Source organism: Frieseomelitta varia, unplaced genomic scaffold, assembly GCF_011392965.1.
Source record: "Frieseomelitta varia isolate USP_RPSP 00005682 unplaced genomic scaffold, Fvar_1.2 scaffold_252, whole genome shotgun sequence".
NCBI classification, from domain to species: domain Eukaryota; kingdom Metazoa; phylum Arthropoda; class Insecta; order Hymenoptera; family Apidae; genus Frieseomelitta; species Frieseomelitta varia.
Genome location: NW_025109982.1, coordinates 200,080 through 215,845, shown reverse-complemented (window position 1 = coordinate 215,845; position 15,766 = coordinate 200,080). Strand labels below are relative to the sequence as shown.

General features: G+C 44.4%; 1 protein-coding gene and 1 long non-coding RNA gene across 3 annotated transcripts in view; one reads left to right on the top strand and one right to left on the bottom strand.

Annotated features, from left to right (window-relative positions):
* Positions 1-15,766, top strand: part of LOC122528587 — a 44,303-nt gene that overhangs the window by 14,446 nt on the left and 14,091 nt on the right. The window lies entirely within an intron of this gene.
* LOC122528582 lies at positions 4,670-9,994 on the bottom strand. Of its 2 annotated transcripts, XM_043653870.1 has the most exons (3): positions 9,539-9,993; positions 9,259-9,499; positions 4,670-6,042 (listed from the first exon to the last, which is right to left on the bottom strand). In XM_043653870.1, the coding sequence occupies exons 1-3, from the start codon at positions 9,578-9,580 to the stop codon at positions 5,906-5,908; spliced, it is 420 nt and encodes a 139-aa protein (XP_043509805.1). In that variant the 5' UTR covers positions 9,581-9,993; the 3' UTR covers positions 4,670-5,905. The 2 variants fall into 2 exon arrangements, with proteins under 2 accessions (XP_043509805.1, XP_043509804.1); XM_043653869.1 differs by having other exon boundaries at positions 9,259-9,994.

Sequence of the window (15,766 nt, the reverse complement as noted above, 5' to 3'; positions counted from 1 at the left end):
GGATCTCGTAGTCATCGGCCGTGTTCCGTTACCGCTTATCTGAGAGAGCGGTGCTGCACTTTCGAGCCAGCGATCGAAAACTGTCTCCGAAGCCCTGTCCCCTCTTCCCCGTGATAATGGACGCTCGCTAACTGCCACGACGTGGAATTTTAAGTGTATCGTAAGTGTGTTCTGCTCGTTGCTTCTTAGGCATTCGTAATAACGCATCGTCGAATGCCACGCTAATAGTACGGTATATCTCTGAAATGCGAGGTGTACGTTTCAGCGAGAGACGAAGCGCCAAGTGCCAAGCGGCGATTACTTTAAATTACCCGGGGATGGAAGAGTCATTTTCGTGAGCCTTGGACGATGCACGAGCGATGGCTTCGGTGCACGAAGGGAAGAAGACTAGCGGGCGCTTAACGATTTCCAAGACAATCCCGAAGGCGGTGGAACGGAACGGGCGAAACACAAACGGACACTCGCGTTTTCGCTCTTTATATTCAGGGTGGAAGTGATTTCACGGTTCGAAGGGCCTCGCTTCGGCCTCCAGACAGGATCTAGGCGAGGCATCCTGCCGAACGATCCCCTCGAAAACCTTACCCCCTCCTCCCTAGCAAGGCGTTAACCACAGCCGTGTCTATTCCTTTCTTTCCACTCGTCTTTCGCCTCGTTTTCTTTCCTTTTTTTTTTTTTCTTCCGGTTTCGCGGAAATTCTGCGCTTTGCATTTATCGCTAGACAAATGGAAGAGACGCTCGAAGAAGAGTCTCGGTCGTCGGTAATCACCGGAGGTGATTGGCAACCATGGCTGTGGGAGAATGAGGATTTCGAGGATTCTGTGGTCGCTGCTCCGATCGAATTCGCAACGGTGATTCTCCCAAGAAGACTATCGTGAGACGACGGGGTCTCCTCGGATCGTTTCTCGGTAGATCGTAACTCCGCACGGTTCAATACGGTCGATCAGTTTTTGCGGTGAGTCTTGGTCCATCGGACAGAGAACTCGGTTCCCGTGGGACATCTGCCGTCGAACCACACCGCTGCAAACGTACTTGCATCTCGTAACTATAACTATAACCGGGCGAATCGAACCGACGAAACGAAATCGTGGGCGGGGGAGGGAAGGGAAATCGGCCCGGTTGAAATTTCATCGGGACTAAAAATCGTCGTTCTCTCTCCGCACGATTTTTCGTTCATCCTGCCTCTGTCCGCGTTTCCTTTGTGATTTATTTGCAGCAAATCTGTTCCTGAAGTCTTCTCTCTCGTAATCAGCATTTAATTTATCGTAACTGCGAGTTTCGAGCTAACAGCTATTTACGCGACGTTTTTTTTTTTTTTTTAAAGAAACGTAAAGCCATCTGCGTCGATTCAACGACGTGACATTTCGCATCGTTTCTTGTTTAATTCTCGAGCGCCATTCTCGAACTCTCTCGTGCGATCGACGGATTTATGTGGCATTCAACCCGCTCGTTCCTCGGAGCGTCGACAGAATTACTATCGCTATCAATCGTTAAGATGTACCTCGAGTGCAGCTTCGCATCGTGCACCATGTGGACCGTCATCGTATAGACGTCCAGTCTATGGACACGTACAAGAAGCGGGTTAATTTCCTCATTTCTTTTTTTTCTTTTTTTTTTCTTTTCCCTGTAATTCCCACTTCCTTTCCAAGAATCGACACGTGCACTCTCTTGCGCGCTCCACTACGTTTAACTTTCGTTTTGTCTCCTATGCAGCCTACGTATCTTTGTATAAATGTCCTTCAGCTTTTAATTTAGAAAAAAAAAGAGTGGTAATCTTGGAGGAAAAAATCGAATTCTCGAAGATAAAAAATTCTTTCACTCGTTTGTAACGGGTGAGTCGCAATTTCCATATGGAGTCACATAATTAAATTAAAAAATTGAATATGAATATTTGGCTTGAATAAAATTATATTCGTATGAGCAAATTTTCTTGACGATTTATTATCATTTATTAACAGATGTTTTAATTCGTAGTTTATATACCTCTGTACCCTTGCGAAAATATCCGCTCGGGTAAAAGGTTAAAAATTTGAGAAGCCCTCGGGGTTCATGGTACTCGAATATATTCCGATCTTGCCAAAGTTAGTCAGAGCATCACGATTCAAAATCCCTGACGTTTCGCGATGATTAATGGGTTAACGTAAAAAGCTGGAGCGAACAAAATGGCAAATGGCCCTCGCGTGTGAAAGCGAACTGGTCATCCGGACCAGTTTCCGCGAACACGAGTGAAAAGGGTTCGAAGGTTGGAGTCCATCCGATATGAATGTCCTTTAATTAGAGCAGTCGGTTACACCCCTGGCAACGCGCGTGTTTGCAGGGTATTAGTTAATGCAGGGAGCAACGGGGTCCCTGGAGAAAGGAAAACATCAGGCGCGTGCTACCGTTAGAAAGCAAAATGCCACTCTGCAAGTTCGTTACGCTATTGTGGTCATCATTTGAAGGATTTCCATCGGACATTACCTCCCCCCCTCGTTTAGTTATTCTTCGATTCTACGAAACGGCCACAATGTATCTGTCGCTTCGTTTACATTCTGTCCCTTCTGATCGGCTACTGTATTCGTCCGTTAAATGTTTGCCTTGTACCAGACAAACCATCCACCACAGCGCGTATGATAATAATTCTCGAACGTTTCAAGAAACTTGTCTTTTTTTTTCCAGACGTTTGATATGATTTATTACCGTATTATTCCAAAAATTAATCTTCGTCTTGAATGAAACTCGTTTATTCTCTCGTTTCATTTATTCGTCTGTTGCGTCTTTTTTTTTTCTTTTTTTTTTTTGCTGGTTAAAACGATTTTTAAACATTTCGAGAAACACGTTTTTCTTTTTTCGATCGTTTAATGTCATTGAACGCGGCGAGTGCTTGCCTGAAATATCATTTATTAAATAAACACGTACGCGAAAAAAGGGGAGGAGGAAAAAAAACGTTAAAGAATATTTTTAGCGCGCCAGAAAACGCTCGATCATGCAGTGGACAAAGGTGGGGAAGAAAAGAGAGGAGTAGACCTACGTCGAAATGACCGTTAATGAACTCGATGGCGTGTAAAAAATGATCGATTAACCTCAGTATCGTCTGAAAGAGTTTGATCTTTCGAGCACGGACCAACGATCCATCAAAATCGATTCGTCGGAAGTTCGTCGGGGTCAGGTGTAACTTCAATGTAAGCTGATTCCACGACTAATTCGATCAATTAAAGTTGCGACGGGGCCTACATTACACGTGTACCAACGATAAACGCTCATTAAGCGCACACACAGTGGCGCACCTGGATTTTCACGAGCACGAGGAGATGAAAATATGACCTACCGTTGGCGTTGTCGTCCTTGTCCTTGCCTTCTCCTCTTTTTTCCTGTAATTTACTTCGTCTCCATTGTGGCGCGTTTCTCTTCTTTTTGCTCCTTCTCTTTTCTTTCTTCTTTTTTTTTTTTTTTTGGTTTGCTTTGCACTTCTCTCTTTTTCTCAAGTAATTGGATATCGCAACGACCGGGTCCTTAACGATCTTGGATACAATAACGCGATGAGGTCACGTCCTGTTTTAGGTTTCCAATTGTACTGGAAAGCTGCGATGCGAGAGTCAATATCGTTCCTCTTAAACCACTTGCGCTGATTGCGGACCATAACGAGTGACCAAACCGTATACAATAATTTGTCGCTTTCTTCTCGAATTCGTCGGTATGATATCGCTGGATAGAAATTATTGAGAAGTAATAAATTTTTATTATTTAATATATTTAAAACTGAGAAAATATTACAATTTTGGAACAAAAAATTCTCGTCATTTCAGCGCAAGAGATTAATATCAGCGGTATTTAAAAATACCGAACAGTATTAGTTTAATTAAATTTTCACGTGAAAACGAAAATATATTAAACGTGGAAAAATTGGCAATATTCGTGCAATGTCGTCATGGTTCGGAAATCATTAGCCTGGTCGGAACTTTTCCTCGATGTGTTTGGATTTAACACGATCCTACAAGCCTCAGGAACCAACCATATTAGTTACCATTATCAAAAAATAACCAGCTAGGATGACAGCCATTAAAAACACGAACCAGCTGCTTCCCCTTGCTTCGTAAAGTTCCCCCATAGTAGAAGACCCTGCGGTGCATCACGCATTATAATTAACTATATATATATATATATATATATATATATATGTATAGTGTTCTGCCACCCCCATGCTCGTACCACATCGAAGATAAGTGAATGCTCACTGTTACGCGTGCTCATGAACACGCGTCCATACAGGGTATACCAAAGGAAAAAATCGAGCAGTCAACGTCGTTCCTTTTCCCTTTGATCATCTTTCGTTTCGTTTTTTTCGCGATACTGAATACTGATCGAAATGTAGTCGTTCATTTGATGAAACTATTAGAATATTTCACGTGTACGAATTTTAGCTTGCCTTTATTGGTGTTTTAAAATTTTATTTGATAACGATCATTACCTCCAGCCACCCTGTAATTCACCGTACGTGCGTGCCATGTAGAGCGTCATGGTTAGAATCCAGGTGAATGTTACAAAATGTTCGTTACAAACTTGGCATTTGCACGGCTCAGCTGCCTAATTTTCGACGATCCCGTTTAACTTTCGTGGGTTGAATACCCAACAATTACGTACGATCAATTCTAATTTAATTAGGAGGAAGGGGATAAATGAGTATATACCATAGCGAATATGTATGAAAGCACGGTTGTTTATTATTTAATTTCCTTAGATAACTAGGTGACTAGAGATTTTTTTACAATTTAAATTAATTAGACATACGTACATACAAGATGCCGTTTGAACTGAAAACGGCAGAATATTTCAGAGTTATAAAAATATGTTTCAATAAAAGTTGCTTCGAATGCAGTCATCGATTTATCTAACCATTCTCTATAAAAAAAAGTATTAACTTATTCATGTCGAAAAACTTATTCTAATCTGAGATTTTTTCCTTAATTTTGCAAAATTTATCAAGGGAAGATACGAGTGGTATTCTTATGTTTATGTTGTCCTTGTTTTTCAAGCGATAAGTTTTATGATATTAAAGTGAAAGTAAATAGGTTAACACTTTTTTTTATCGATATCAGTACATTCGAAATCATATGATTCCATTTTAAAAAATATAGTTGACTTTGAAATCTGTCCCACCATTCAACCGACAAAAAAATAATTTGCATGCCGCGTCTCCTTTCCAAACTAAGCAACTTTCATTCGTACATTCTTTTTTTTTATAACATCAGTACCTTGTCGGATATTCCATCGTATTCATTTAAACGGAACACGCTGTATATACATATGTGTATATATATACATATATTTTATCATATAGGACTCCAATATCTCCAATATCTCGGAAGACGAGATACAAACAGTGTGGTGGAGTGTTTGCTTGATTCAGTTATTCTTTGGAGGCGCTGCACTGTTGCTTCGTCGAAGAACCAACAGAATGAGGCTCACTCTAGTGATTAATTTAAAAGACGTCTGTCATTTACTCTCGTGTTTTGGCTGCGACGAAAGAATGTTCTTGTCTCGTTTGAGCCAAAACATCTAATACATCATTTTGACTCTTTGGTTGACATCAAAGAGAAAAAGAGTACAAAGAGTGTTAGTTATGTTGATTGCAACAGTAAGCTCATTCAAACCTCCATATACATATCCATGTACATATACATATATATATATATATATGTATGTATGTATGTATGTATATCGCTCAATGTAGAATGTATCTACAGAAATATGATAGTTAACAACTAACTGATGATTAACGAACATTAACAAACATCGACCTATTAATTGATTTACCACGACGACGATGTCATACAACAGCAATGACGAATAAATATACAAGATCTGATAGCGATCCGATATTCTCGCTACGACGAAGCAGCCAATTGCAATTAAATGCAAGTCCGCTTCCTCACTTTTGCGCCGCCGTTTTCGATGGCTTCATCGTCTTCGGCGTTTTCGGCGCTTCGCTCTGCTGTTTCGAAGAGTCCATCGACGAAGCAAGCGGCTTTTTATTCACCTCGCATACCTTCCGAGCACGCCAGTAATCTGTAACAAACGAAACGAGACAGGTTACGAATCGGTATGCACATTTCGCAACGTTCAATTAAAATTTCAAGCACGAGTCTACGAATCAATTTATCCGTAGTTTCGCAAATACGTGTGTTTCTCCATTGAAAAAAAAGGACAAGGCATCTCAAATAAAAACTGTTGCGACGTCTTTGTTCGAAAATAAGTTGTAAGAGAATGTTGAACGACGCGCTTGAAAAGCTGGACGGTTTATTGCGACGCAGTTGAACGTGGTACAGGGGGGGAACAGACCACGCGAGAAGCACGAAAATTTCCACAACAAAAGCCGCGGACGAACAAAACGGTGCCTTGTGGACACCCTACTTTTGATCAGGTAGTCACCTGAGCGCCTATGCTGTTTCCCTCTTTTGCTCAAACTCTCGTCTCTTCTTCACCCAGCAGATACGATTTTCGCGTTGGCCACGTTGCGCTGGCAACCGATTGCGGACCATAACGAGTGACCGAATCGTATACAATAATTCGTCGCTTTCTTTTTGAGTTCGTCGGTACGATATCGCTAAATAAAAATTATTGAAAAATTATTGAAAATTTACTATTTGTTTTACTTGAATATACTTAAAACTGAGAAAATATCACAATTTTGGAACAAACAAAAAATTCTCGACATGCGTGGCACGAAGAAGTTAACCACTTGCGCTGGCAACCGATTGCGGACCATAACGAGTGACCAAATCGTGTACAATAATTCGTCGCCTGCTTTTTGAGCTCGTCGGTACAATATCGCTAAATAGAAATTATTGAGAAGTAACAAATTTACTATTTGTTTCGCCTATTTTGTACCTGAATATACTTAAAACTGAGAAAAATATTACAATTTTGGAACAAAAAATGTCCATTCCAGCGCAAGAGGTTAATAATGTCATACTGACGATTTCTTCTTTGTTGCACGAAGAAATTGAGAAATAATCACTCGAAGAAACGACCGATCCAGGTGGACTGAAAGCGAAACGGTCGTCGACGGATATCAACAGCACGAAGATTAAGAAACTTGATTCCATCAAGGGTTAATGACAAGTGCAAGAGGTGGAAGAAATCGGCGAAGCGGCCATATGTCGCGGACATCGACGATCCCTTTCTCTCGTCCTCGCTTTTAGCACTGGTTTGCCATATGGCGCGCGAAACCAAGCTTCCTTAACTAACGTCCTTTGGTTTCTCTTTTCGTCCCCGGCTCCTCGGCTCCGTTTCGAAAATTTCGTCTGTCAACACATCTGTTTCCTCGCCTAACCCAAACCTGCGGAATAGCTTAACATCGATATCGAGGAGGTCGATGTCTACCTGTCCATATGTTCCGAGACAAGATTTGGGAACAAAGATCGAGATTACCTTTGTGCGTGGATCCCCGAGGTACGTTCTCCCTTATTTTCTGAAAGTTTTTCAATCGAACGAAGAATTTCCAGCCAGAGGATTTTAAAAGGGAGGCCATAAATCTCCCTCCTTCTTTTTTTTTTTTGAAACGCACCACAATTTTCGGTGACTATACACCAGAGGCTATGTATATCTAAAGTTCTCAATTGGATCTGCACGTGCAAAGAACACGTGCAAAGAAGAAGAGAAGGTGAGAAAGAAGGATGAAATTTTTTGAACCCGCGTTGCATATGCTCTCCTCGCGTTCGAGAAACGGACGGATAAAGGAAATGCAAATGCGATCGTAAGAAGACAGGTATTGCGACAGGTGGTGCGCGACCTTCGAAAGGTCCCCGTTGGTATTGCGTGTTCGCGGGTCTGATTTAATCGTGGGAAAAGACATCGAAGTCGTCGCAGCGGTGCCGCAGAGGTTAACAGGTGCTAGTGGAAGAGGGTTTGTTGCAGTGTCTCGCTCCGTTGGCTTTTCACCCATCTCCTCGTAACGCTTCAGGTTGAAGAATAATTCAGGAATTCGTTATCGCGAGTATCGGCCCGATGTTGATGCGTCTAAAACCTAAAACATCTAACGTGCGAATCTACAGCTCGCAGAGAGTTAATCCAACGAAATCAGATCATTATATCCTAAAGTAACGATATTACTCGCTAACGGTCGCACACGAAATACGCACTTGGCCGACAAAATATGATATCCATTGTGCAGCGGGCGACCGTTCGTATGTGTACGCGGGTAAAGCTACTCTGGTTGTTAGGTGCGCGTTAGGCTCGAGGAATTCAAGGAATGCGATCGCGAGTTGGTACTACTCTTTGAAAACTGGAGCCCATCGATGAGTCAGAGGAGCCCTTCAGGTATTTCGTCCGCCATCAAACACCAGTGACTCATTGGCGTGATTCATTCGACAACCTGCGAGAGAACACGCTTCCTAGGTCTTTCTTCTATCCGTTTGCATGTTGCCTTCGGTATTTATACCGATCGGTCATTCTGCGTCAGTTGTTAGCAATGCAGAAACGCGTTTCAACGAATCGAACGATTCATTTCAACGAAACGACCAATCGGAGGCAACGATCGCGGTGAATGGACGAAACGGCGACGGGACGAGAAGATGCAACGAGCTATGTATATATGTATATGTAATATTAGTAGAGGAAAGTGAGAAAGAGAAAGAGGGGGAAAGAAAAATTTCAGAGGACCCACGCTGGTGAGTTTTGGAAAGCGACAGTGGGTTATAGCCGAGACAGGGTCGAAAGTTTCTGGATAGCCGCGTAAAACCAGAAGCTTGGTAGGGTCAGAAGAGACACAGGGTGGAGGGAAGGCGGAAGAGACGCAGAGCGAGGCTAGACTAAGAAAACAGGTCGGAGCCACGCGACTGGCCTGCGCCTGCGTCTTCTACCTTCCCTTTCCTCGCCAAGCGCTCTCGCTTTCCCGCCAAAAACCCACGACACCCTACGCCACCATAACTAAAGCTTATCAAATTTATTTCGAACTCTGCGAACACTTTTCCAAACGTGTCACGAAAAACGTCACATCCAGATTCGTTGTTCCACTTGGAAATTTACGGCTGCTAAATTGTTCGGTACAGCAAAGCAACTGGTATCAAACGATAGAATTCTATTTACGTGATGATTTCGTGAGAAAATTTTCGTCAGTTTCTGTCAGCAATGTATCGTAATATATGGAGAATGGTTTCTTAACGGAAATGAAGAAATTTGTTCGTGAACTGTCCAGGTGACGGCCGAGTCACGTACTATTAACAAGAAAGCCATTTACGCTACTCGAGCGTAGAAAATCATCGAAAGATCATCGGTACTCACCGTGAATATTGGTTTGTCTGGAGTACGGATTGCTTCGTTTCTTCGGCGATTGCTCGTGCCGTTTCCTCTGGCAGCTGTTCTCCTTGTCCTCTTGTCCAGATCGCGGATCGACGCCCCATCGTTTAATGAATTTGCTTCTCTCCATTTGGAGCTCTTCGCGCAGCATTTCCATGGTTTCCTTCGAGTTCGGCTTGCCGAACAAGCAACGTGGTACGCGCGAGGTCATCGTCGTGCCGGACAAACAGCGTGGTGCGCGCGAGGTCATCGTCGTGCCGGACAACACTGTGAAGTGAACTTCGCGACACATCGAAGATGCCAGCATCTCGAAGACTTCTTATGTTTTGACAAATTCCAGCAACCAACTCGCGAGGGAACACTCTGTTATTCTCGATCTTCTTTTCTCCGTTTCAGCGTTTGCGTTCGAAGCGGATGTAACAGGTAATTTCGGAGTCAAATTCGATGACGTGCCGTTTTCTTCGTTCAAGCGCGTCCGCTGTTCCTCGACGAGCCGTTCCTCGACGAGCCGTTCCTCCGATATTTCGATCGATTTCCTTCGACTTTTCAGTCAAGACTTCTCGAAAATTCGTCGCTGCCTCTTCCCCCACGCAAGCCACGAGAACCGAGCTTCTCTGGTCCTCACCGTACGACGGTCCGACTCGTTCTAGCTGAATCTTCAAGGCGAGGAAGCCTGTTTCGAGTCCGCCGTTTGCCGAAGCCACGAGGTCCGGTACCCTTCCACCGACTTCCAGGATTCAAATCTGATTGGTGCGCCAACGTGGATGCGCAGTGAAAATGGCGCGCACTTGCCATCGTTCCGTTCTCGTTCCACCAAGGTCTCCTCACCTTCTTCAGCTTACCAATCACGCGCCCCTCCACGTCTCTTCTCCGTCCTCCTCGCACTTTCGTCCTCGTCGAATCGTCCAACGGATTATGCTAAGCGATTTCGGGCCAGGGTAGAGGGAAGAGGCTCGCGCCATAAAGCCTACCTTTTATTTTTTTCTGAAGTAGCACGACGTATAGAGCGATCACGATCGCGCGGTATACACTCGCATGCGAGTGTGCGCCGTGGTTCCTCCTTCGTAAATCATTCTCTCCTCTTTATCATCGTCATTCCTTGCACGTGGAACGTAAGATACCACGTTTTACGGACAATCTTTTTAGCGTTCTCGTGTTTTTGGTAATGCTATCTGTGGTTGTTGGTTTCGACCGATAAAGACCGATAGTTGATAGCTGATAGTTGATAGTGTCCAATGTCCAAAGCAGATAATTAAAATATCCATTTGATAATTTGCTCAAAGACTGGAAGAAAAATTAAATTTTCTGACACGGATCACATGAAGAGTTACGCCTGAATTATTGGACAGTCTACGATGGATCGTCAGTAATACGTGCTCTGTATGTATTTTCGCGGGCAGCTCGGCGTTCAGCGACGAAAGGAAAAAAGAACGATCGTTCGAAAGCAGGTGGACCAGGCAGAAAAAGAGAGAGCCGATGTAGGAACAAGTTTTCGTGTTGAAAATTGACCGCGTCGCGTCGTTGCGATTGCCCTTTTTTATTTTTTTCCAACAATAATCACGATATAATCTGACGCCGGCCTGATGATGCAGATCCTTGATGATCATTCGATTTTAATTGCACCATTGGCAATATTTTCACGCGTTTTTATACCGGATCACGGTGTTCGCAGAATTTTGAAAACTGGCATTGTGTCACGATACGGGTTGGCGCGTTGCGTTGTGAACCCGTTCAAGGTCAAAATTTCACTACAAGGTGGATCGACGATTGGAAATATCCTTCTTTTTTTAACACATTTCAATCGTGCATATACAATTGACACGAGCCAACAAACGAAACATTGCAATTGCAAATAGTGCGAACGAGCGTACCTGGCTCTGTATATATCACGGTCTCCACGCGATGGGGGTAAATTCGACCGTTACAGAAAACGAGCGAAAAAACACAGTACACCGTAGATCATGCGGGCGCACCAGCTTATGTGAGTTCGTGTACGTGTAAAGCGGCTTCGAGTGTGACCAAACGTACGGACAGGTGAACACCGTGACCACGATGGTCAGCGGCCGTAACGATTATTACCGAGGTTTTGCGATTGCTTTAAAGAATTTCGTTTCGCGATATTCCCACATTTCGAGCACCGAATAACGTCCGAATTCTTTTTTTTTTTTTTTTTTTTCAGAAACTCACGATAAACGTTATTTATCGCGCATGTCGAATTGTATCTATCGTACTCCAATCGAAAAAAGAAAAAAACAAAAATTATTTTCCCTTTTTATCGAACTTTTTTTCTCACGGAACGGTAGTATTATTACGAACATCATCCGAGTGGCTCCGAGTGGCTTCGAGTGGCTTTTCAGACTTTGCCACGTTTCTCAGGGCAACCGTCGAGTCCTCGAGGGAGTATCAACTTCCTGCTCGTTTAAACGCGAGAACATCGATATCCGTGGGGGATTTTTCAGTTCGAACGCTCCGCGCTCCCCAACGAGTCCGTTGCTTCCGGTCCCGAGCACGCCGACCGGAACAGCAACGGGGAACGCGGTGACGTCAGTGCATCGTCGAAAATTAGAGAGAAACCGATCCGCAGGGGTTCCGCGTCAGGATGTAGTTAATACCGAATCGACTTTCAAACTCGAACCGAAGACGATTACAGGGCCGATCATTTTCCACTCGCCTGAACACCCTAATGGATTAAATGCGTTATAAAAGCGATTTACCGGATTCTTTCCTTTCCTTTTCTCTTTCCTCTTGAAACGATCGCTTTTCCAACGCCTGCCGTGAGAATTTTCTCGTTCGCCATTTCGGGCGCTCGAATTTGGAAAGCAGACGCCTCGTTGGACGAGGATACGTACGCGTTCAAGTTTGAAAAAGAAAATAACGATCAACAGCTGACCCGCGAACGGACACGGCCAGACACCGGACAAAGACGGAGGAGGAAGTGTGTGGAGAGAAATCGCGAAGAATGGAATTTGAAAATTCGAGACTCAACCCTTTGGCCGGCGCGTCGCGAGCAGCTGGCAGCATATGCTCCGAACGAAAGAAAGGAACAGAACGTTACTTCTCGGCGGACAGCCCGATCGGCGTTGGCTCTTCCTCCTTTTTCTTTTTGTAGGTAAATTCTCCTTGGCCGAGACACGTCATCCGACATCATCGCGGGTAACGTACACCGAGGCCGGCCGATCTTTTCAAACATCAAACGAAGCTGCCGCGACGAAAGTCTCGTCCAACCGTTCGGCCAGTGATGAAAATCCGATCTATACTATATCCGAGCAAATCGACTCTGGAAAAGCGATTGCGTCTTTTCTTGATCACGGCAGAGATGCTTGTCCCTCCGGAAACTGCTGGAAAATTTTATCTACCGTCGCCAGAGCGTTTAAGCAAGTACGTGCGCAAAAAAGAGCAAGGAAGAGCGACTGAAGAAGGACGACGAGTGCAAGAGAGAGACAGAGAGAAAGAGAGAGAGATCGAACAAAAGGGGACGTGTTCGTAATCACCTGTACACTCAGATACCCTGGAGCGTTCGTAAGAAAACAAAGCTGGCTTTTCACGTGCGCGGCTTTACCACAAGGAAGCCGAAAACAAATAGAATCCTTCGCGTGGCCTCGGTGTATAAACGCACCTTTACCAAGGAAACTCGATACATTTCAACATGTTTGGTCATCTGTCCTATCACGAGGCGCGTGCTCCTTCCGGTTCCTTTCTGCGTCGCCCGTAAACTCGGCGCTCGGAATCCGCTGGACTTTTCAGCCTCGGTGCTTCCTCAACCTTGAGCAATCCTTTCTCGAACGTTTGTACTCGTCCATCTCTGATCGTTCTGTTGCTCTCACAATTCCGCCGATCTCGGGTCTTTTCAGTTGCTCCAAATGGAAATGTCCCGTTTTGTATATCGCGCTTCTCATAGATCGAGAGGACAAGTGGCGAAGGAGGTAGCCAGCTGCCCGAATGCAGATGCTCTCAAAAATCTGGAATCCCCCGCAGGAGGAAAGGATAAACGCCACGCGGCGACCAAACAGAAATATACACGTTCAATCGTGGATGGTGAACAGACTTTGATCGTTGCAACTCACCTTCGAACCAGCAAACACTCGACTTGAAGATAATTTGAATTCATCGACTGTGGCAAACTGACGGAAGATTGAATAATACGAAAAAAAAAGAAACTTGCCGATCGTTGCGCTCTCTGTGTACGAGAACGATTGAGCTGATTTATCCACGACAGGAAAAATGGCGTGTGCAACCGAGGAGAGCACGTTTAACACAGGATGTTCCTCTCCGCTTTGTACCCGTGCGTGCAACATCGGCTTTCGGTCATTTCCCGGCGTTAACCTTCCGTGCGATAGGGCAAGAGCATTGGAGGAGAGAGAAAATTAAACGCTCGCTGCCCTCTGTCCACTGAAGAACGTTTCGTGCTCTCTACGTGAACTGTAAACGATCGGCTGAGAGAGCGAATTTCAGAAGATTTCAGATTTTTGATACATTCTCTCTCTCTCTCTCTCTCTCTCTCTCTTCCTCGGGAGGAAGCAGAGAATTTTGCAAGGAGGAAAAATAATAACTGACTCGCGGTCGTGCACAATTAAGAATTGAGACAATACGGCTCGGCGAAGGAGCCATTTCGTCGTCGAGATCTTATTTCTCCGAAAGCGAAAGAGAGCAGCATTAGATACGAACAATAAATGGGAGTGTGGGAGGGAGAGGCGTGACCGAGAGTTTCTCGAGTCCTTTTACTCGATCCAGCTGCTCGTGTATACCTAGCTTCGCCGTTGCCCTCTCGAAACCACCTCCGCACGATAGTTTCTTCAGATAGATCGAATATACCAGCAGATCTGCCGGCCTGGAGACGGCCAGAAGAGGGGGGTCGAACAGCTGTTCCGCTTAGAAACAGAGCATTCGCCGTCGAACGAATCGCGCGATACTTCCACCGTTGTTTCTTCATAATCCTCCTCTTTCGGACACCCACCATTCCCCGCAACGATCGATCACTTCTCTTCTCGTTCGCGGACTGTACGCGTTTCACCGGTTTATTTGAAACAACGTTTTATGCAGCTGTTATCTTTCTCTCCCGTCGACGATTTAAACAAGTGAAATTGAACGAGCCGCGAGCCGGCGATGTTTCGTTTCCGAAAAGTCCACCCGGTGTCTCTCGGTGTTTTGCGGTTGCGTTAGCGGTTAGAGTGGGTGGATGAAAGAGGAGAGAGAGAGAGAAAGGAAAGAAGCTGAGCCAGGAAACGAACACCGGATCGCCAGATGCCGTGGCGTAATTAAATTGCCGCAAACAGGAGCAGAACCTTTCACGTTGCTTGACGGATGGCAGCCCTCGAGGCAGCTACCATCTTCGAAAACCTGGTCCTGCACGTCAGCCACTACGCGAATAAAGGAAGAACGGAAACTTGTCGTGTACCTACGTTGAACGCATTTTTCCCTGCCGAATGAAACTTTCGAGAAACGCTGAAAAAGTTTTTAAATCGATCGCGTCGACAGCAATTAAATGTCGTCGATCGAACTTTCGTTAGTTAGATTTCGGTGTTAGGTCGGTACTCGCGTTTCTTTCGTTCAACAGGGAGCAGCGGACAGTTCTCGCTAGATTCAAATAATTAATTTCATCATTGTGCAATCGTGCAAATATATAGGAGCCGTTGCCGACCACAAATATGCGAAATTTTAATTTAATTCAACAAACGAAATTGCAACAAAGTACGTGTCATATATTCTGGCGAAACAGTCGCATTAACGACATAACCGAACTTCTCTCGGACATGTACTGTCGAATGGTTTGATAGGCAAGAGATAAGGTTTAACACCAGAAGTACCAAAATGGTCAAAACCACCAATTTGTGATTTTTCTTAGAAATTTTATATTTCACAGAAACAGTGTATATTCGAAGATTCAAATAATTTTTCGCCAAATATATATAAATTGAAAGCTCGGTAGCTTTTTCATTTTCCTCGCTTTGATATCTCCGATAAAAAATTCTATGCTTTTAGTCGCCGGTAGTTGTGTAGCGTTGAGGTAACGAAACGGCACGAAAATCGCGTAAGCGCGATCGAATTTCGAGGTGGGCCTGGGAACGTGGTTCCCGCCAATTTCTTGAACCGTGCTCGAGGCAGTGTAACGGCCGTCGCGTCGCTTCGAGATGCCACGAAAGTGGCAGGTGCAACTCGGGCCAAACTTCATTAAACACAATCCCATCTGCGCCCTCATACTTCCGAAACGTCTTGCGGGCCGATGCTGTTCTCCGAGACGAAGAAAGAAGAGGAAGAACAGGAAGCCTGCGTGGAAGCTTCTAAATTGTCGGTTAACGCGTTTCACCTTTCCTTTTTCTTTTTTGTTTTTTTTTTTTTTTACACCAAATCGTACAATATCGTGTATATGAAATATTACGTCACGAACCAGACAGACAACGAGAGGGGACAATGAGTCGATTCGACTTGGTGTGACAAGATCGTCTCGGAGTGTCCTTTTTTGTTTTTTCGTTTTTTTTTTTTTTTTTTTTTTTTT

Excerpts from the sequence above, each read along its gene's own strand:
- LOC122528582 (XM_043653869.1), bottom strand. The coding sequence starts at position 9,580 with ATGCTGGCATCTTCGATGTGTCGCGAAGTTCACTTCACAGTGTTGTCC. Across the intron at positions 6,043-9,258 it reads CAGACAAACCAATATTCACG|ATTACTGGCGTGCTCGGAAG; the intron begins GTGAGTACCGAT and ends CGTTTGTTACAG.